Source organism: Octodon degus, unplaced genomic scaffold (assembly GCF_000260255.1).
Source record: "Octodon degus isolate 3935 unplaced genomic scaffold, OctDeg1.0 scaffold00126, whole genome shotgun sequence".
Classification (NCBI taxonomy): domain Eukaryota; kingdom Metazoa; phylum Chordata; class Mammalia; order Rodentia; family Octodontidae; genus Octodon; species Octodon degus.
In genome coordinates, this window is record NW_004524702.1 from 5,373,213 (window position 1) to 5,395,299 (window position 22,087).

General features: G+C 47.6%; 1 protein-coding gene across 1 annotated transcript in view; it reads right to left on the reverse strand.

Annotated features, from left to right (window-relative positions):
- Positions 1-5,819: 5,819 nt before the first annotated feature.
- The window catches only part of Smarcc1 (SWI/SNF related, matrix associated, actin dependent regulator of chromatin subfamily c member 1), a 175,053-nt gene continuing 158,785 nt past the window's right edge, over positions 5,820-22,087 (reverse strand). The window contains exons 27-28 of the mRNA XM_023700647.1: positions 10,710-10,886; positions 5,820-8,093 (exon numbers count right to left, since the gene is read on the reverse strand). Coding sequence (XP_023556415.1) covers positions 7,999-8,093; positions 10,710-10,886 — 272 coding nt within the window. The 3' untranslated portion in view covers positions 5,820-7,998. The remainder of the gene's footprint in view (positions 8,094-10,709; positions 10,887-22,087) is intronic.

Genomic DNA, 22,087 nt, shown 5'->3' on the forward strand with positions numbered 1-22,087 from the left:
CCGGGGCGCAGACGGCGGGCGCGGGTCGACAGGTGCGCGCGAGCCGGCGTGGCCGCGCTCCGCCTCCCGTCCCGAGTCTATGAGTCTGTGCTTCCGACCCGAGCCCCGCACGCGGGCACGGGGCGGGAACGGCGCGGCGGGACCCGCAGACTCGGGGCGGGGCTCGGAGGGCTTGGGCGCCGAGCCAGTGGGAAGGGGTGTGCGCCCGCGCGTGCGGCGGGCAGGAGGTCGGAGGCCCGGATCCGGGGCGGGGCGGCGCGGCGCGGGCGACTGGGGAGGGGGCGAACCCGACGGGCCGGCCCTAATCGGATCAGACCTAATCCGCCCGCCGCGAGAGTCGTTCGCCAGCTCCCGCCCAGCCGGCCCCCAGCGCTGCTGGGGAGGAGGGCGCGCGACCCCAGCACCACGACCACTACGCCTTCCCGTTGGCTTACTTGTACCCTAGCTAACGGCCTCTTCATTCCCGTCCTTTTCTAACTCCCCATGATGCACCGAACTCCCGGTGGTCTGGGCCCCAAAGCTCAAGTGTCTGGGTGGTCCAGGGAGGCCTGGCACACAGACAGGCGCCCACGCGTCATTCTGGGAGCCCGTTTCCCATCTCGGTGCGGCCGGGGCTCATGCAGTCTCGGCCCTGTTTGATGAAGCAGAGTAATGTCTTGTCGCCTAGGTTAGCCCCTGCAAACCAACTGTGTCTGCCTCTTGATGTGCTGTGAACCCACACGATGACGTGTGGATCTCGGCCTGCAGAGATGGGGACAGCTCTGGTATTTGAGAAACGCACCCATTCTGTCATAAAGAAAGCTAAATATGTGACCAAGATGGAGATTTCACCTCCTGATGCGGCTGCGTTGGTTCAAAGCCAGTTTCCCCTGCAAAAAACCACTGGTGCTGCCTGGTGCCCCCTATCCTCCAGGCCTGACTGGGAAACTACACCAGAAATCTCCGTTGCTATCACTCTGGTTTCTGAGGCTTTTCAGCCAAGCGCATTCAGACACGTGTGCTTGCAGGAGGTAGACCTGACAGACCTGACCGGCTGTGGAGCTGCCAGGGGCCCTGGAGAAGGAAAGTATGGGGAGCGCCCACACCCACTTCAGAACAAGAGAGGCCCACTTGCTGGCTCTTTTCCACGGCGTCATGCCACCTTCAGGGACAGTGAAACATCAGCGTGACCTTTTCACTTGCCTGCTGGCCAGGGGCAGCATCACACTTCGGCTCTCCAGCCCATCTCCGCCTTCCAGTCTGCAGTTTATCTGTCACTTGTACTCTGAGGTCTCTTCTCTATCACCCTGGCTTCTGAGCCTCTTCAACCGAGCCCATTCAGGTCCTCCCCTTCTCCACCTCATCCGTTCTTGGGTGGTCATCAGAGTGGACTGCAGATGTGCTGACCTCCTCCTGAGCTGCCTGGGTGGGCCTCAAAGACAGGATGGAGGGACTTCTGCTAAGGTTAAAAACTCTGCCCTGGCTTATGTTTGTCATCTTTAATGTGTTTTAATTATTTCTGTATGTGGTACTAGGTGCTGACTACATCCCCAGCTTTTTTCATTTTTTTCTTTGCACTACTGGGGATCATCATTTATCTTGCCACAGATTTTTGTTAAACTGTCTGGGCTGGGTTTGAATGTCTGTCTTCCTGCTGAGTGCTGGGAGACAGGTGGGCACCACTGTGTCCGGCTTTCGTGTGCATGTGTGTGTGAGACAGCGTCTTGCTAAACTCATGCTGCACTCATCACACCCTGCACAGCAGCTGGGACCACCAGCATGTACCACCAAACCGGGCTGTTTTGGAATTGATAAAACATGTAAAATATCTCCATCCTCACCCATCTTCTTCCCTTTCCTAGGGGCAAATTCTGGTACCACTTTCTTCACTTGGTTTTGGCTTTTTCTTGAGGAGTAGGGGTGGTGCTGGGGACCAAATCCATAGCCTTGTGTGTGGGAGGCAAATGTTCTACCACTGGGCTGCACTCCCAAACCCAAATTGGGTTTTTAAATAGTTACCACTCTGCCATTCTGATCCTCCCAAGTGTGGGTTTCAGGACTAAGCACAGCACAGTTGGCTGGGTGACACCCACAACACTCAGGAAAGCTCAGCCAGGTGGTGGTGTCCTGGGGAGAGCAGGATTTGGAGTTGGACCATTGTGCCCTTGGGAGATCAGTAACCCGACGCTCCTCAGTGTTGAGCCATGTAGGAGTCAATACATTTTTTTTTTCTGGGCACAATGCTTACAGGCTAAAGAGAAACAACTCAAAGGCTAGTGAATGAATAAGACTGACCTTTGTCCATAGCTTGCATCCAAGGCCCCTCCACTTGCGCTCTGCACACTTGGGCACCTAGCTGTCTTGTGTGGCAGTGGTTCCCCTGTGCCTGTTTCCTCCTGGGCTTGGCGTTCTGCTGCTGGAGCCAGGCCGCTGAGCACAATGGCTGTGGTTGCAGAGATGCTCCAAGTGCTGTGAAGGAGCATGGTTTGGCCTGGATAGGTAATCTCATGGTTCTCGGCTTTACATCTTCAGTATTAACTCTAATTTGCCTTTTTTTTTTTTTTTTTGGAATTGCTTTTTTTTTTTTTTTTTTTTACAAGTGCACTATAGCTTTCTTACTGGTTTTGTCTGCAAACTGACAGATAAAGCAGTGTTGTGTGAGACCATGCTAAAGCAGTGCCAGGGCCAGGACTTGTACCAAGATTGTACTTTCAAACCTTTCATTTCCTTCCTGCCTCTTTTAGTCTCAGAACAGGGATCAGTGTGGAGGTCAGGTATCAATGAAAGCTGTTTTCTCCTGTCCCCACCCATGTGCCCCACTTTCACTTGAACATTTGAGTTACTGTAGTGAGCCAGGCATGGTGGGGCATGCCTGTAATCCCAGCACGTGAGCCACTGACGCAGAAAGTGTACCTGGAGTTACCCAATCTGGGTAACACAGGGAACTCAAGGCCTGTCTGAAACTCAGACTCTCAAAAAATCAAAAAAGAGCTGGAGAGACATACAGCTCAGTGGTTTAAGCACATGCCTGGCAAGTACAAGGACCTGTTTGATTCTCTATACCATATGCTGTGTTGGCCCCCTAAACCAGGTGGCACACACCTGTAATCCCAGTGGTGGGGAGGCTGAGACAGGAGGATCACTATGAGTCTGAGCTGCGTAATGAGACCCTGTAACAAAATTTTTTTTAAAAGAGGGAACATAGTAAGTTCCCTTATGTGGGACTGTAATCCCAGTGCTGGGGTGGGCTACCGGGAACAGGCCTACTTATACCATTCTCAGGAAGGGAGGGCTGGGACTAAGGTCTTCATACTGACCATAACTTCCTGAATGCGGAGAACTCTGGCTGCCCAGTTCAACAAATGGTGCTCTTATCTCAGAAAATGATATCAACATGAAAGTGGTCATCTTCTTCAGGCAATAGGCAGACTGGAAAGGTCTCCTGAATTACTAATCCTAACCCTAAACCCCAGTAGGGTGTGAGAAAGTTAAATTTAATGAAAGTAACTAGAGAGTCTCAGAGGTGGAACAACTTGATTATCTGCAGAAGAGACCCGCTGCCTCAGCAGGTGACCTAAGCACTTCACAGGGCCCCTGAAGCAACTCGAGTAAGCTGACTGGAGCAAAGGATGCTACAGCTCTGATGGTCATGAGAAATCCATCAAGTGTCAGGGTCAAGTCGGCCAGACAGTGGCCCACGCAAGCTCCCGAGTGCTGCTGCTGCTGATTCCTTCCACACCATCTAGTAACAAGGGCACGTTAGATAGCAGACTGCCACAGAACCAGAGTGGTGGGGCATGTCTTCCTCTTTATTGGCTAGGGCCACTGTTCTGTAGTAAGACATGGCTGTTTTGCTGAGATCTGAAGGCAAGTGGCAGTGGCCGCGTCTCCCTGAAGGGTCGTTTCACATCAGACACCTGGCTGTATTCCCTGGAGGTGCAAGGTCTCAGGAAAGGCCTCTTGGGGCAGTAGTAGTAAAGATGGCTCCACACAGTGGTGCACACCCTAGCTACTCAGGAGGGTGCAGGACTGCCTGTTTGATGCCAGCCTGGGCAACCTTTGCAGACTGTTTCAGAGATGGTGGTGTAGATCAGGGCAAAGTGCCCAGGTTCTCTCTCCAGTCCTGGGAGGTAGCAGGAGTGGTAGCTTCTGCAAGGCAGGCCAGAGGCAAGAGAGAGGGATCAGACAAGACCTTTTATGGAGTCCCCTGTGAGAGCCAAAACACAGCAGTGTGGACAAAGTCAGCTCTACCTGGCTCTGGAATTTTAGCTTGAAGTGATTCGTTTGACTTTCTCCCTTTAGTCAGTGTGACTGTCTTAGCACTGTCCTAATTAGGAGACCATAGCCAGCCTGATGGCTGGCTTAGAAGCCACGCCAAAAGCAGTGAGCTAACATGAGACCAAGGGTGTGGAGGAGGGTGACACTTGTGGTTCAGCTCTGCATTCCATTCTAAAACTGCCTCACGTGGAGATGCACAAGGTTAGGTTTTTGTTTGTTTGTTTTTTTAATGTATTTGGTTGTTGCAGGGTCTCACTACGCAGCTGAGTCTCAGGGTGATCCTCCTGCTTTCAGCCTCCCCAGCGCTGGGATTACAGGCATGCGCCACACCTGGACTCTGGCTGGCACAGCATGTGGTGCCAGGGATCGAGCGGAGATGCCTGCGCTTGCCTAAGCAGGCACTTTAGTCTGCTGAGCTACCTTGCTGGCCCAGGGTTAGGGATTCTTTTCTTTATTGCTGCTCCCGAGAAAGAGAAAGCAAGACTTTGTGAGAGGCAGACGCCCGTATCACAGGCCCTTTGATTTTGGCAGAACTGGGGCTTGAATTCAAGCCCCTGCGCTTGCCAGGCAAGCTCTTACTCTACTGAGCCATCTCCCTGACCCCCTCCCATATCACAGGGCTGCCGTATCACACATGACAATTTGTGGGACCTCATACTTGATCCCCCAGTGTTTCCAGGAAACTACAATGTTGTCTCTCTTTCTTCCTGAGGACATAGTACCTATAGAAAGGCCTAATATCCTCCAGCCAACTAGAAGAGGCGCTGGCCACTCTATTTCCTCACCGTGACTTCGCTGTAGGCTGACACCTGGAGCGTCAGAGGTGCTCAGATGCTTACTAGATGAAGGGAATGGCAGTGCTTTGCCAGCTGTGTCAGGAAGCTCTGAGAACTTGCTCAAACGTGAGAGGAAGCAGCCCTGGCAGCTTGTGGTACAGGTGACTCCTGGCCCAAACTCAAGTTTGCAAAGTATTCTTGAGCTGGGGGAACTACTCCAGAGAAATGACATTAAAAAAACAACCCTATGGAAGACTGGTTAGTTGTACATGTCTCACTGTATTCCAGAAGTCTGTTGTCTTCCAGTTTCTAAAGCTTGGATCAAGGATTAGCTTCCTCGCACACTGAGTACAGGAACCAGGAGTGCCAGCCAACTTCAGCGCTGCCCTAGAGCCTCACTTCAGTGAGGGGCTGGTTCCCATATCTAGATATAGTCTCTTCTTTGGCTCACTGGGTCACAGCATCTTCTAATGGTGGTTGCAAAGAGTTTGCACTTAGGTGTGTTCTGAAACTGAAACCTGCCTAAATTCTATCCTGACACTGTAAGACTTGAGATTATTCCTCTTTTGGGGGGTACCAGGATATTTGCCATGTTTTCTGGAGAACTTCACTCACCATTCTTCACTGTGAGGCAATAACACAGTACAGCACACTCGATTTCCTATTCCCAAGGCATTATGCAGAGGATTGGATGAGGAGTGCCTTGGACGAGATGAGGCTGATTCTTAGGTTCTTCACAGGGTACAGAATGAAACTGGGGTAGGAATACAGAACAATGGACCACAATCCAGAAATGGTATTTCATTTATTTATTTGCTCCAATTTCTCAAAACTCCCTCCCCTTATTTTTCCAAAATAACACCACACTGAGAAAGATGTTTGTACAAAAACCACTTATTATTCCCCCCTCACAAAATTGGGTGGCCATATTACAAGAATGAAACCAGATTAAAGACACAAAAAGAAAATGTCACTTATTCTGAAACATAACAGTGCTGAATTCAGGTATTTTGTAGATTACTAGCATAGTAAAAATATTTCTACCTGCATGTTTAAATTTGAAAATGATCACATGAAAGACCTGAGGTTACAAGGGACCACAGTAAGAACCAGAACTTTATTTTCTCTCCAGGACTCCGAAGGAAAAGGAAATATGTGAAATAGTTTCCTTTGGGAAAGACTAGAGGAAGTAGGGAAAACCCTGGCCATTGCTGAAAGGCACTGGGTCTCCCTGGAAGCAAACTCCAGTAGAAACAAGCTCATTTCCATTTCCACTCAGGAGTTGAGAACAAATGTGCGAAAGAAACAGGTCTCCTTGGTTTCACTATTCCAGTACTCTGATGCTGACCAGGGCTACCTGGTAGAGACAAACCTGAGGGTCTGAAGGCAAATCTCAATTGTGGCTTTATTTTTTGCTTTTTGATATTAAGGGAAAAAGTTCTAAGGTGTTTTACAAACACCTCCCTACACCCTCTCATATGTAAAGCTTTAGAAAATATATAGAAAAAGGTATCCAGAAGATGTTCTACCTTACATCCTAAGTCATACAACTGCCACTTGAGAATGTGGAATGAAGGGGTCAGGTGCTCTGGAAGCCACACTCTTTTGCTATTCCTAGGACAGAAGGGAGCTGAAAGGAGGACAAGACACAAAACTGAGTGCTGAAGTCACTCAGCAGGGATAGATATGGGCTCAAATAAGGCATTTTTTGGTGGCCCTTCTTCTAGAATGGCACTCACCCTCCCAGCCTGAGTACCCCAAACATTAAAGCATAATGCTCTGGAACCAAGGGAGGTCCCTGGTACCCTTAGCGCCTCAACAACCTGAAAGATGGAAAGTGAGACTGCAGAAAGGCATAAGAGGAGGCAGGAGAGGCTGGTGATTCTGCCTCCCTTTTCTAATCCCATCCCAAACCTAAAGTACCGCCTCATGAATTCCACCCACCCTGGCTACTGCAAGAGGTAGTTTGGGGACTTGACCCCAGACATTACAACCAAGTTCCATGAGCTAAATTGTTCACTAGCTACTTTTTAAAAAAATTTATTTATTTTATTTTTTTAAATTTTTTTTAAGAGGGAGAAAAAAAGCAGGCATGCAAAGCAGGCTAGACTGATGGGGAGGGAGCAACTGTCTTAGTCTCCTTAAATTTTCCTGACTCGGCTAGGGAGCTTTGGGAGCCTCCCCAAATCCAGCCCTCAGAAAAACAATACACCCACTGCAACCCAGCAAGTCATCTGCATAGAAAACCAGAGCCGGTGGGCTCAGGAAGGAAAGGCTGTGTCCTCGTGTCTGTGCCCTTCTCTACTATGTACCAGTTACAAGGGCGTCTGCCAGACTGGGTGGAGCCTCCCCAAAAACAGCTATCAATGGGGTAACCCCCTTCCCATCTCTTCGGTCTGCTGCACTGATGCATGACCAGTCTTGGGAAACTTCATCAGCAGCACCATTCTTAGCTCAGATAAGCAGAAATAAGGTCACTTATAATGCCTTAAGGTGTGTCCCCTCTGGCTGTATCCTTCTGCCCATCACCATTTTTTGGTTCCTATTAACTTAGGACACTCTCCTTTAAAACAGTCATAACAAAGGAGAGATAATAATTGTAGAGGATTATCCATAGAAGTATATGACAAAGAAAAAAACAGAAGAGCAAAAACTGACATTGAATACTAATGCTGACAGGACCTGTCGATAAACTGCCCATACCACCCCACAGCAGATGGGACAGGACCAGGAGACACAGGCTGATTTGGGGACAACCACATCACAGTGTCATCACAGGTGTCCCATTCAGCACAGAATGTGTCAGAGTGTAGAAAGGTGGTCAAGAGGAGTGGGAGACACGGGATGTGCACTGGGGCTATGAAAATAAAATCCTGAAAGAAACCCAAGGCGGCAGAGGAATATGAGTCTCATCATCCACACTCCAGCTTGAGGTGGTGGGTGCGGAGGTTTCCTGCTCTTCTGGCTAAGGAGTGGCTGAGGCAGGCGGACCTGGAGCAGTTGGGGGAGGGACGCCATCTGTTGGTGGTGGCGGCGGTGGCGGCTGTGGTGGAGGGGGATCTGCAATACATGCAAGGGAAGCTTGTCACTGATGAACACAAGTGTACATGTGTGTGAGAAACAAGTACTTTCCTTGGAGGCAGGTAGGCTGCTACCACTGTGGCCCACATGGGCACAAGCAGTGACCTCCTGGCCACTGTGCATGCTGCTGGCCCTCACCAGGCACAGAGCAGTGGATGGTGCCTGGACCTGCCTATTCTCTTTTCAAGGATCATTTCTTCCCAGGATCACTCCATCACTCCACTCGCTTTCATAACTCCATGGTATTTTGATTTTACTCTACTTTTATGACTCCCTTTACTAAGTTTCTAAATTTTATTTACAGTGTGTGTGTGTGTGTGTGTGTGTGTGTGTGTGTGTGTGTGTGTGTGGGGTACTGGGGATTGAACACAGAGCATATGCACTGAACAATATTACCAGTCCTTTAAAAAAGAAATTTCTGAGCTAGGTGTGGTGGTGCACACCTGTAATCTCTGTCTCAACCCCCCCCCCAAAAAAAAAAAAAACCAGAACAAAATGAAACAGCACAAAAAAAAACTTCTCTTTTTCTAGACAGGGTCTTGTTAAATCATTACACAGCTATAGTCAAACTTGTGACTCTCCATGGGAAAACTGTCACCCAGTTCTCTTTACTAATTTTATCAGTTAAATACATGGCTCTTCTCTGGCCAAATACTGTGTATTTTTTTCTTTTTCTCACTGTCTAGCCTTGTTGAGCACAATACAGACTACTGGTTGGGCATGATGTCACACGGCTGTAACCCCAGCACTCGGGAGGCTAATGCAGGAGGATCCCTGAGAGTTTGAGACCAGCCTGGGCTACAAAGTGAGCTCATAGCCAGCCTGAACTGCGTAGAGACGCTGTCTCAAAAAGACAAAAAAACCCAGATTATCAATCACCCTTACAGCACATTCTTTCTACCAGGGCCAGAGAACTTCACCAGGGCTGCTGCTGACAAGGTGGGGAGGCCTTGGGCTTCTCAGAGCTCCTCAATTGCAGCTCTTGGTTTCTGGCCAAACTAGGCTAGATCCTCATAGGAACAACTAATGAGTGGGCATCTGGTCTGGCTTATCCTTTTTTAATGTTAGTTCCTTTTTTGTACAAAGAAAACCTAGAGATTATTTAATCAAGGGTTCTAAAAATCTCTAGATCTTGCCAGAAATTAAAACATGAAACAAAGCACTGTTTTGCTTAATGTCAGTTCACCCAGCCTTACCCCAACCCCCAGAGCATCTGAAGCCACTTGGCCAGTGTGGCCTGCCCCAGAGCCTGAGAGCCAGGTCAGCAGCTCAAGATTCCTCCAACAGTCAGGTGAGGCAGTGAATGCCTCTGAACCCCCACACAACATGGTAGTCCCCTAGGGGCCCTTGAGGATGGAGTCCTGAGGTCACAAACCATGGGCAGCCAGAAGGACACAACAGTGACACTGATCAATGGCATCTCATCTCAGATGGCAATGGTTGGGGGCCTGCCCCTTAGCTCAGTTCTTTTAAGTGGCTGCTTCAATAAAGCAGTCAGGCTCAGGTTGCTGTGGTTCGATCCCCATAACTCAAGCCAGCCAAACCTGCCCTGAAGGCATTCGGAGCCAGCCCCCCCCCCCAAAAAAAAATCCTTCAGACGGCAAAGGTTAATGCCGTGGAAGCCAGTTCATCTGCACACTGCCTGTGAGATGGCTTGGCGAGTAGTTTTCTGTATCCACAATACTGTACCCTCTGACCACCACTCAAAGGAGATCACTGACTTCTCACCCACCCCGCTGAACTATGTCCCCCATGTCTATCTTCTGTGCACTGCTCTGCCCCAGGCCCTGGGGACCCAAGGTGACAAGGAACAAGGCCCTGGGTAGCCTGCCTTCCTGCCTTGGGAAGTGAGCATTCAAGGAACTTTGCAGTTCTTAAAACTTTTAGTAAACCCTATCCAACTGTTCATTTCTTTTTCCCCAAAGTTCCTAAAGGCTAGGGATTATGTTCTTCTTCCAGTCTTATGAGCAGGACCCAACTCCCTCACATGTATGAACTTCCAAATGAATCAAGGATTAACAACATGCCTGAAGACCTGGCTGGTTCTGGAAGGACTGTGGGGCTGTTTCCTACAGAGCAGGTCTATAGGAGGAACAGGCATCCTAGAGCCTCCAGAGCAGTACTCTGGGGGCAGGAGGAGAGCAAGAGCTTGTGAAATATCTGACCTGGCCCTCACCAGTCAGACACTGCTGAGCAGTACCAGTGCTCTGTCCACTAGTCATCAGGACCTCCTACTCCTTGCTAAGAAGGCCAGGAATTTCCTACCGCCAGGTTATGCAGCCACCACCAATACATTTAAAAAAAAAACAAAACCCTGTTATTGTAAAATGCTCCAGCAGGGCGAAGGACCACTAGAAACATTGTATGTGTGCTGAGACTCAACCTAGATAGATTTCAACAGGTGAGCAGAGCCCTCACCGGCCTTTCCAGACTCTGCTTGGAGCACAGTGTATCCACCGTCACCTGCTCACCACAGTAGTGGCCTGAACTGATTTTGTGGAATCCAGTGTCATGGCTAACGCTGCCCATGGAGTGAACAAAGCCCAACCCTTACTAACAGACCTGGGGAAACAGGTCTTCATTTGTGCTACTTACACATGCCATTGGGTGCTGTGAGGGGCCCTCGTGGTCCTAAGATGTTTCCCGGCATCGGAGGCATACCAGGAGGGGCAGGGCCACTCCCTGCAGGGTTAATGCTGGCTGCCATGGGGGGCATCATGCGGCCTGGCATGGGCTGGCCGGCCATCATGGCACCCGGACCTGGCATCTGACCTGTGGAGAGTGAGGGTGAAAGTCCTATGAACACTCTTGGCAGGGAAACAGGAAAGGGAACAATTGAATCTTCATGATGGCTCGCTCCCTCCAAAGGACCTCAAATGGCAACACCCAAATTATCTGTAACCATCTCAGTGCTTTTACTTTAATTGTCCAAACAATATTAACATAAAGTTATCCCTTCAACCAGAGAAATCAGCAGCATAATTAACTATCTTATATAAAAAAAAAAATTATCCTTTTGCTTTTCCCTTTCTTTTTCCCATTTCCCTAAACCAGTTTCTCTTTGCTTTTAAAGTTTCTTCCCATTTTGGACCACATTTACTCTTTCAGCTTCTCACACTAGGGAGACACTATGATGTTTACACATTTGTGTCTTATTTATTGCACTTATGAGTATGGTCTCAAGTTGCATCCATTTACCTATTAAGAGTCTCCAGTTTATTCTTCTTTATGGCTCAGTAATATTCTATCACATAAAAAGACTGCATCTTTTTTTAATCCATTTCTTGGTTGATGGGCATCTGGGTTGTGTTCAAGATCTAGCTATTACAAATTTTGCTGCTATAAACATGGGTTCAAAACTGGGCATGGTGGCACACGCCTGTAATCCCAGTGCTGGGGAGGCTGAGACAGGAGGCTCACTACAAGTCCGAATCTTGTATAGCAAGACCCTGTACCAAATACATACATACAAACATACATATATAAAAAGATTTTAAAAAATTAAGAAAACACGGGTACACATATATCTCTGTGGCACTTTTTTCTTTCTTCTGGGAAGATACCCAGTAGGGAACAGTGGAGTCAAAGGGGACCTCCAATCCTGGTTTTCTAAGAAATCTCCACACTGATTTCCACAGTGGTTGCACCAGTCTACACTCTGACCAACAGTGGTGAAGAGTTCCTTTTTCCCCACAGCCCCTTTAGCATTTATTATTGGTTGAATTCTTTTTTTTTTTTTTCCGGAACCGGGGATTGAACTCAGGCCCCTGCGCTTGTGAGGGAAGCGCTTATTCTACCAAGCCATCACCCCGGCCCCCTTGAATTCCTGATGGTAGCCATTCTTTCTAAGCTGAGACACAATCTGTGCTGTTTTCATTTGTATCTCTTGAATGACCAGTAAATGTTGAACATTTTTTCATGTATTTGCTGTCTGCACTTTTTTATCTGCAAAGTGAATATTCATCTATGATGCCCATTTTTTGATTGGGTCTTTAAATTTGGGAAGTCTGATTTTTTGAGTTCTTTGTATGTTCTTGATAGTAAACCTTTGTCTAAAGAACACCTGCAAGCATTTCTCCCACATCGTGGGTTATCTTTTTATGCTTAGCTTTTTACACATTTCTTTGGGGGGGAAACTATGTGGGGAAGGAGTGACTGGTTATTCTAAACTTTGGCACAGGCAAGTAGCTGTAAGCAATAACAAAATGGGAATGGTGGTACCTGCCTGTAACCCCAGGATCTGGGAGGGGTAGGCTGGAGGATTTCGAGTTTAAGGCTAGCCAAGGCAACTTAGTAAGAAAGGGGGAGTGAGGAGAGGAAGAAGGAAAGGAGAGAAAGAAAAGACAGGTAGACCAGCCAATTACAAAGAAAGCAGCCCTAAAAGAAAACATTCACTTTGGTTTGGGTGAGCAGTACACTGCCAATATCTTCCTGGGGATGCACAGGCCAAGGGGAACAGGAGGAAGACAGTGCTATCTTCAAAAGTCCTATCCACAAAAATTTCTTCTAAGAATCATGAGGCACTGGGCAAAGAGCACCATCTCTTCCTAGTGTTCCCAGATTCACAACAGTAGACCCTATGGACAAAAACATCACACCTCTGTTGTTGCCAAGCCTCAGTCTTGTTTTAGACGCTGCCGTCCATGTGGTGCCATCATAGTTGTTCAGCTCTGCTGCAGGGCACTGAAGGCAGCCACAGATATAGGAAAGACGTTTCTGGCAGGCTCGGACACACAGGTTTCTTGCTTAGAAACTAGAGAACCTCTTATGGTCTCATGAGACAGGGAAGCCAGGTACCAGGACAAGTAACACTGCCTGTCTCTATCAATGGGTACACATCTCTTTCTACCAACTTCAGTCTGCACAGAGCCTCAGAAAAGACAGAAGAACAAGTCAGGTGTGATGGTTATATTCTGTAATCCCAGCTGAGAGGCTGAGATAGGAAGATTTCAAATTTCAGCACAGCTTGGGCAATTCAGTGAGATCCTGTCTCAAAAAAGGGCTAGAGATGTAACTCAGTGAAAGACTCTGAGTTTTAGCCCCCCATGCACAACTACCACATGCACAGAACTTCTGCCAGCCTTTCACCGTTTGAACTCAGGGCTGTGCATTGAGCTACACCTCCAGCCTTTTAAACATTTTGTTTTTTTGTTTTTTTGGTACCAGAAATCAAACTCAGGACCTTGTGCCTGCCAGATAGGCGCTGTGCCACTGAGCTACATCCCTGGCCTCAAACATATTTTGAGACAGGTTTCCCTCAGTTGCCAAGGTGTTTAGGCTGGGCCTGAACTTGTGATCCTTCTGCTTCAGTCTCCGAGAGTGCTGGGACCCCAGGTGTGCGTCAGCACCCCTGGCATGTCAGACATTCACACTCTGCCGTCTGGGCTAAGCAGGGGTAGTGGCCGCTGCCCATAACCCCTCATCAGGGCCCGCTCTGCTGAAGCAGTCCAGAGAGCACAGTGGCAGTCTCCCTGCTACCCCACTTCCTCTGACACATCAGTTCTCAGGCAGGTTACTCGGGGTGCCTTGGGCCTCCACTTTCTCAGCCAAACAGCTATCCTTCTAACCACAGGGTTTCCCTTGTGATTAGGGAAACTGCTTGTTTGTTACTGTGCCTTACTGTGTCCCAGGCTCCTGTGACACAGTTCTGAGACAAAAGTTTTCTTATAGAGTCAAGCTCATAGCTCTATGGATTTCTTTCTGATCACAGAACTAGTAGTGATGGGGGATTATCAATTAGACCCTAGGCCGCTGAGCCCAATTCTCTTACCCAATTCTGGTTCACACAACACAGCTCAAGTGAAAGGGCTACACCTAATGGCTAGTGTTTAAAGCTCCAGTCCCGCTGGAGGATGTCAAGAAGTCCTGCCTGGGGGAGGGTAAGTGTGGCTCAGTGGTCTGATCCCCACAGCACAAAAGCAGCAGAGAGAGAAGAAGACAGGGAGGAAAAAGTGTATGAGCAGAAATGTGGCTGTGAGCCCAGGACGTTGCGCCCCAGGTGGGAAGAGGAGTCCAGAGTACCCTGCTATGGCTTATCTGCCTAGAGCACTACCTGGCTGGGAAATGAACTTTTTATCCCCAGAACAGGGAGAACACACTTGTATTGTTGGAAGTCACTGTGTCTGGTGACTGATTACAACCTCAGCAAATGTCCACTGTGTCCTAGAGTCCTGTGGTGGAAGGGGCAGAGGATCACAGCACAGACAGTGAAGCCCAGATCTGAGCAGGGATGTGTCATCTGCCAGGGCCTGGCTCCTAGGGGAAACGAGTCTCTGAAGGGGCCACTCAGAGCTCCTCAGAGCAGAGAAAGAGCTACTTCATACACAGTCTAGTGCAGAGGAGCCAGCCTGACAGACAACACCCCCGCACCCGTCCATCCTCAATGGAGTGAGCCCCAGGGGCTGGCTCTTCCAGCAGGCAGTGTCGGTGCACAAGCTACCTGCTCAGGACCTTTGGCCCAATTACCCATTTCCCTACATCTGTATTGCAGGAGCTGGGTAGGGCAGCTTTACAGTTTTTCAAGTCTTTAAGAATAATAGCTTAAAAAAGAAAGAAAAAAAAAACCTTTTCAATTTCTGAAATCTATCTTTTAAATTCTGAGATCTATCTGAAATGCAGGTTCTACACTCTACTGTTTCAAATAAGGCCATAAAACCACTGAGAGCTGAGCTGAGAGGCTGAGGCAGGAGGGCTGTAAGAGCAAGCCCAGCCCAGGCAACAGAGCACTAAGTGAGGTGCTAGTAGAAACTAAAAGTGTGGTGTGTGTAGAAAGGTGAATAAGGGGCTGGGAACATAATGTGGCCACTGAGATATGGGTGTCCACAGTGTAAGATGACAATGGCTCCTTGGAAGGGTTGGGAGCAAAAAGGCAAAGCTGGAGAACAGATGCTTGCCTGTGCCGCAGGGACCAGGCGTAGACATCCGTCTACCTCCCAGCAAGCCAGGAGCACTCTAGCACAGAGACTCACCACTGTCAACATGTGACACAGCTTTGGGGACAGTGGCTTTGGAGAGCAGCCAGGGAAGGCAGTGTAATAGTGACCTCACTGACAGCTCAGGACAAAGAACACAGGAAAGGCTCCAAGTGGAGGGGAGGAAGTCAAGCCCCACAATGGCTGTGCAATATGCTCAAAGGGACTAGGGAGAAGAGAGGAAGCTGAGATTCAAACTCAGGGCTGCCTGGCCCCAGGCTGATTCTCTACCCCATAGCACTTGAAAGGACGATTTTCCTCCTTGGAAAAGGTGACTTCTAAGGACCCAAACTGATTTTAATCTTTTTTTTTCCCCCCAGTATTTAGGATAGGGTCTACAGGGTCTCACTACATAGACAGGACTTGTGGTGATTCCCCTGTTTTTAGCCTCCCAAGTGCTAGGATCGCAGGGGCGTGCCACCACGCCTAGTCTCAATCACCGTCTCAGCATCACCTGTGGGCCGGACTGGCACAGCATGCCGGGGATCAAACCCCAGTTCCTGTGCTCTGTCTAAGCAGATGCTTTAGTCTGCTGAGCTAGCAGGCCGGCCCTGGACCTAACCTGAAATGGAGTAGGATTTAAGAGGACTGGGAAGGAGAGAAAATCCGTTTCTTATAGTGCAAGTCACCTACAACCTAAAGCTCCTTGACTTCTGAGCAGCGGCTCCATGGTAAACAGGTGGCCAGGCTGAAGGTGCCCACTGACATTATCAGGAGGTGGCAGGGCCCGTGCAACTGAAAATTCCACAGAGGAGGCCTCAGCAAGCAGAAGCAAGGGTGTGACACTTTCCATTAAAAAAAAAGATTCAGGTACTTCCTTCTTTAGCAGACAGGGAGAGGAGGGAGGTGAGAGAAATGTGGCTTCAAAATAGCAGCCACAAAGCCCAGGATGGTGGGAATCTGTCCTACATGCAAGGTTTTCCCTTCCCCCCAAACATCAGGCAGCTGAAGCCTGAAACATGAAAAGACTTGCTTAGTTAGTAGAAAAATCCCTCCACATCTTCTCAGGTTAACTGGATCTTTTACTAGAAAGTCTTATACCCAACCTACGTAATGAAGTATTAGTCCTGGATTTCACTGTCTTTCTTTGGGATGGAAGAGGAAGGTGAAAGAACAAAGATGGTAGAGTAAACCTGTGACTATCCAGTCTGGGCCACAATTCATCAATCCACTCCGAACTGTGCATACCACAGTCTCTGGCTGTATCCTCAGGAGAATGAAAGTAATGCAACTCGGGCATAGCAGGGCCTAGTAAGGGGACACTGGGCTGTGGGCCTGCCTGCAGATGCTCTTTGTAAGATAGGACCTCTAGAAGGCAGCCCCGCAGCCTCCCCATCCCAGTCACTGACACAGGCTGACATACGCCAGGAGCCATCCCTTTCCCCTTTGTGCTTATCCAGGGAGTGCAGTGGGAAGAGCTAAGTAGTTAGAATCCTTTCCTCGGTATTGTCTCCCACAGGAAGGTTGTGTCTTGGGCCAGGTCTAAGGGAGGCTGAGGCAGGAGGATCATGAGTTCAAAGTTAGCGTGGGTAACACAGTGAGATTCTGTGAGACTACTGTCTTTCTTTTCTTTTTTGAGAAAGGGGAGGGATTGCAGGGGCGTGTCACCACGCCCCTGCTAAAAATTCACAGCAGTTCTTCTGCTTCAGCTTCTCCAGTGCTAAGATTACAGGGGTAAAAATTCAAGGAACAAAAACTTGAAGAGAATACATTCCATTATATTCCAGTTGTGGCTGTTTCAAAATGGATTACTAGGCAATGAAGGGTTAAATCTTATTTAACCCAATATTTTACTGCTATAAATTTTTTTAGTTTTTTGAGTTTCACTTTCCTTTCCCTTTTTTTTTTTCCCTGTGATATGGGGGATTGAACTCAGGACCCTGCACTTGCCAGGCAAGTGCTTATTCTACTGAGCCATCTCCCTGCCCCCAAAAGTTTTAGTTTTATCACTGAAATAACACCATATTTAAATTTTCATCAAACCATCCCAATTCATATTCTGATTTTCTAGGTATTTCTAAAAATTTCTGCTGGGGATGTAGCTCTTACCTGGAAAGTGCTAGGCCCCAAGTTTGATTTCCGGTTCCAAAAAATAAAAAATAAAATTCCTAGACTATTGATGAGGAGGAAATGATGTCCTTTATTATTTTTCACTTTGAGACAGGATCTTGCTAAGTCATCCAGGCTGGGCTTGAAATTGCAAGCCTCCTACCCACCTCAGCTTCCCAGAGTGCTGGGATCACAGGCATGCACTACCGTTACAGCTTGTCACTTCCTTTTGGCTGACCTCAGAGGTAGGTAATCTTCCTCTGCCCATGTGCCAGGGCCCTAGAATCCTGATCACCTCACCCACATAGAGACAGCCAGGAGTTAGAGGTGTCTTCCCTTCTCAGTAAGCAGCACAACGCAGGACCCCTGAAACAGCAAAGCCTTACTCAGGCTACTCTCCTCATGGTCTTCCACGTGCATTCATGGGTCAGGCCCTGCATAAGGCATGGGTATACACTGTGTTCAAGAACAGCCTCCAGGGCCGAGGATATAGCTCCGCAGAACAAGAGCTTGCCTGGCAAGTGCAAGGGCCTGAGTTTAATCTCCAGTTCCACAAACAAACAAACAAACAAACAAACAAAAAACAGCCTCTATTATAGCTATGGATCCACAGGGAGGAGGAAGACTTTAGGACTCATGAAACTCTGATACAGCATAAAGTACATCTCTGTTTACTTCATCAGATTCAGTCTAAAATGAATATGCCAAGTATACAGCAGCAAAATCCCACAACACAATTCTATAGCCTTTCTGTTTAGTAGAAACAAACAACAAACTTTAGACATTTCACTACTGATAGTAATAAAACTACAGAAAACCTGCAGTGCCCAGGTGAGTTAGGAGTAGGACCAAAACCTAAGAGCCAAGGCAGTGAGCTGGAGGCAAGAGCCAGGGCCCTGTGCATAGGCTCTAAGCACCAGACTGGGTCACCACTGGGGAGAAGGGGCAACGGGAACAGTGTAGAGGCCAAGACAAACATGATGAAGTAAATATTGACGCCAGTACCAGCTACTGAGGCTCAGGCCCATCCATTTCAAGAGCCTAAGACCTTTACAACATGGAGCTGCTACCAATATGCTCTAATACTAATCCATAGTTTTGCAAATATACATTATATACTCATAAAAACAACAACAACAATAGGTGGGTATGGTGGCATAGGCCTGTAATCCCAGCAGTTAAAGAGGCTGAGATAGGAGGATGGCAAGTTTGATCTCAGCCAGACCCAGTCTCAAAATAAAATTTTTAAAAGGGCCCCGGATGTAGCTCAGTGTGAAGGCCTTGGGTTCAGTCTCTAGTAGTGGGGGTTGGAGGAGTGGACCAGGACCAAATAACTGGACAAATGAATCCACTTGGCAATATATTTGCCTGGACTCTTCTTTCACATGTCCTAAATTCTAGCCAAATACCAGAAACCTAGGCAAATTACCTACATAAGTATTCTCAGCTTCTAAAATAAACACTTTGATTTATAAATTAGAAACATTAGTTGGAAAAGACCTACTTATAGTTCTCAACTTCTACCTGTACTGAGTCAGAGAATGAATACATTTTGACATTACTACAAACACTACAGGTGTATAGATCTGGAAGGCCCCTTCAGCTGACTATAGAATATGCTGGACCATACACACTGTTACAACTAGCTATTGCTTTAAATGGAGGAATCTACAGCAACTAATTTAGTGTTATTCTTATCTTTACTCTGAACTATACTTGATTTTTACATTCAAACTCCAAAGCAACCCCACCAAGGAGGCAATTATGAAAGTTCACCAAGTTGAGCTGCAGGAACTCACACACTACTGGCATACACAGGCACAAACAACCACAGCAACCTCCCCAGATGTGAACACTGGCATACATCCACTTTCTTAGGGACACACAAGAGAAATGTACATGCATGTCTACATGTGGATGTGCTTGTGCATGGCCATGCTGTACTCACTACTCACAGGAATGAAAGCCTAGAATTAGTCAAGTGTTCAGGAATGGGAAAGCGGACCAGCAGCAGCAGCACAGCCACACAGTGGATGCAAAGGACCATGATCCCTCTGTGACACTCAGAAGGAGCCCAAGAGCCATGGTGCCTCAGTCAAGAGAGCAGCTCTCTGGAAGTACAGGACGGGGATCTGAGCGCAGTGACACCAGTGGTCTCTGTTAAAGCTCACCAGGGAAGTACGCAGAATCTGTGCCTTTTCTATCTCAATGACAATTATGAAAATATCTTGTCATAGATTTTAAAAAGCAACAAACAAGGCTTATCTTGCATTGAATGGTCTTTCCCTTACAAACTTGCTATAAGAAAAGCCTATAACAGGAAGAGAAAAATGACCTATTTTTCTCTGAAAGACTATTTTTATCAGCGTGTTTGCTGGCACTGCCTCACTGGGAGAAGATCTGTGTCTGAGCTGGTTGCAAATCATCCCAGCCTTTGCTGTCACAGAAGGCAGCACAGTGGCACTGGTCTCACTTAGCATCAGATGGCGCTCAGACGGAACCTGGCCAAAGCAGGCAGCAAGGTCACACAGGCTCACCATACCACACAGCAGGGCCTGGAAAGACGCGAGACAGCGTGGGTGAGGAGGCAGGCACGCCAGGATTACACCCCATCCTCCTGATAGCTGGGACTACAGTTATTACACCAGGATGTAATTAGAGGAGACACACATGCATCTTGTGGCCCATCACCTCCCACTTACATGCAGAGTGGACTGCCCTGAAGCACTCTGGGCACACTGCTATTGATACGATGCTTTAACAGAACCAAATACCAAACGGCCACAGTGAACTTCCCCTTAAATGTTTGTCCTCAAATTTTTGGAAATTTTTCTCCTTTTTGGCTTTTAACTTATGAAGGGGTGTCTCACCACACTGCCCAGACTGGATGCAAACTTCCAGTCTCCAGCAATATTCCTGCTTCAGCCTCCAGAGCTAAGAGTACTGCAGGCATGAGCCAAGGTGCCTGGCTTAGGAACTGACTTTTAAATAATTATTGTCTCTGAAAAAATTAATCTGTGACCTGCATTCTGTTAAGCATCTGTATCCCAATGTGTGTGTGTGTGTGTGTGTGTGTGTGTGTGTGTGTAGTACCAAGAATCAAACTCATGACCTTATACTTGGAAGGCAGGCACCATACCACTGAGCTATATCCCTGGCCCAAGCATCTGTATCTTTTGACAGCAGAACCCTGGAGAAAATCAGTACATCAACCAGCTGGACAGAGAGAGAGACTGAGGGAAGTATCTTGTACTGGAAATGTTAATGTCTAAAACTATCTCCACATGTATCACTTAGATCAAGTGGTAAGGTCCGATGGAGGTACTAGCAAATTCCACAGTTGCAGTTAGTAGGTATGTGGCCAGGAACACACCTGTAATCCCAGCACTCGGGAGGCTGAGGCAGGAAGACTGCTCTTTCTCTGAGGGTATTTAAGGGTCCACGTTGCTTAGTCTTATCTCATTGGTTTTGAACTTGTGAGATCAAGCAATCCCCTCCCTTCAGCCTCTTGATAACTGGGACTACAGGCATGCACCTAGGTATCTGCTGCCATAAGGAATGATAATAATCATTATTCTTTTCTTTTTAAATGTATTTGGTACAGGATCTCCCTACACAGCTTGGACTTACAGTGATCCTCCTGTTTTCAGCCTCCCCAGTGCTAGGATTACAGGCATGCACCACCACACCCTGTCTTGGTGGCCAGCTCAGCTCAGAAGCGGGGCTGGTGTGACATGTGGTACCAGGGATCAAATGCCAGTATTACGATTTTCTTAATTTTGTTTTTTATTTTTTGGCAGAACTGGGGATTGAACTCAGGACCTTGCACTTGCCAGGGAAGCGCTTATTCCACTGAGCCATCTCCTCAGCCCTATTATGATTTTCAAGAGAGGATTTAGAAGTCTGTTCTTTAGGGGCCAGGGAGATGGCTCAATGGAATAAGTGCTTCCCTGGCAAGCACAAGGACCTGAGTTCAACCCCCGGTTCCGCAAAAAAAAAAAAAAAAGAAAAAAAGAAAAGAAAAGAAAAAAGAAAGAAGTCTGTTCTTTGGAGAACTCAGACCAACTGTGCCTATCACATTTGGATCTTCTCAAGACTCCCAAGAGCTCCTCCACCTTAGTTTTAGTTCTGCAGGCCTTGGCCAGAGTATGTGTGTTCCACTTCAGTAAGCAGGCTCTGGCTCTGGGGAAATACACATTACAGCAGAATACCATACTATACAACTCTTATGGGGTGATCACTGCCAGAACTATATAATATATAAGACGCACTCATGTGTACTGACTGTTTTTAAGGTCTAGGGACTGAAACTAGAACTTTCAGAGTTATACCTTCAATTCTTTTTAACAATTTTTGACAAATATTGTCACTAAGTCCTTAAATTGTCCAGGCTGGGTTTGAACCTGTGCTACTCCTGCCTCAGCCTCTCAAAAAGCTTGGATTACAGGTGTGTACCACTATATCCAGCTAGTACTTCCTTCTAAAAAGGAAACATGTGATGTGAAAAGGAGTGGGATTTAAAAGTATTTTAGCTGGGCCTGGAGGGATAAGCCTAGAATCTTAGCACTCAGAAGGCTGAGCAAGCACCTAAAATGAAAAAAGGGCAGGAGAAATGGCTCAGTAGAATAAGTGTTTGACTGGCAAGTGTAAGGGCCTGAGTTCAAACCCCAGTTCTGCCAAAAAAAGACTGAGGATGGGCCAGCCTGAGCTATGCAAAAGATTCTGTCTCTAAGAGAAACAAACAGGTCAAGTGCAGTGGCACATGTTGGTAGTCGCCGCATTTGGGACAAGCTGAGACGGGAGGATCACTGTGAGGTTGCAGCCAGAATGGGATACAGAGTGAGGTGAAGGCCAGCCTGCACTGTATAGTGAGATCCTGACTCAAAAAAAGTGGAAAACAAAGTGAAGAGAAATAAACCAAGCAAAACGACATACTTTTTAGGTTTTAACAAT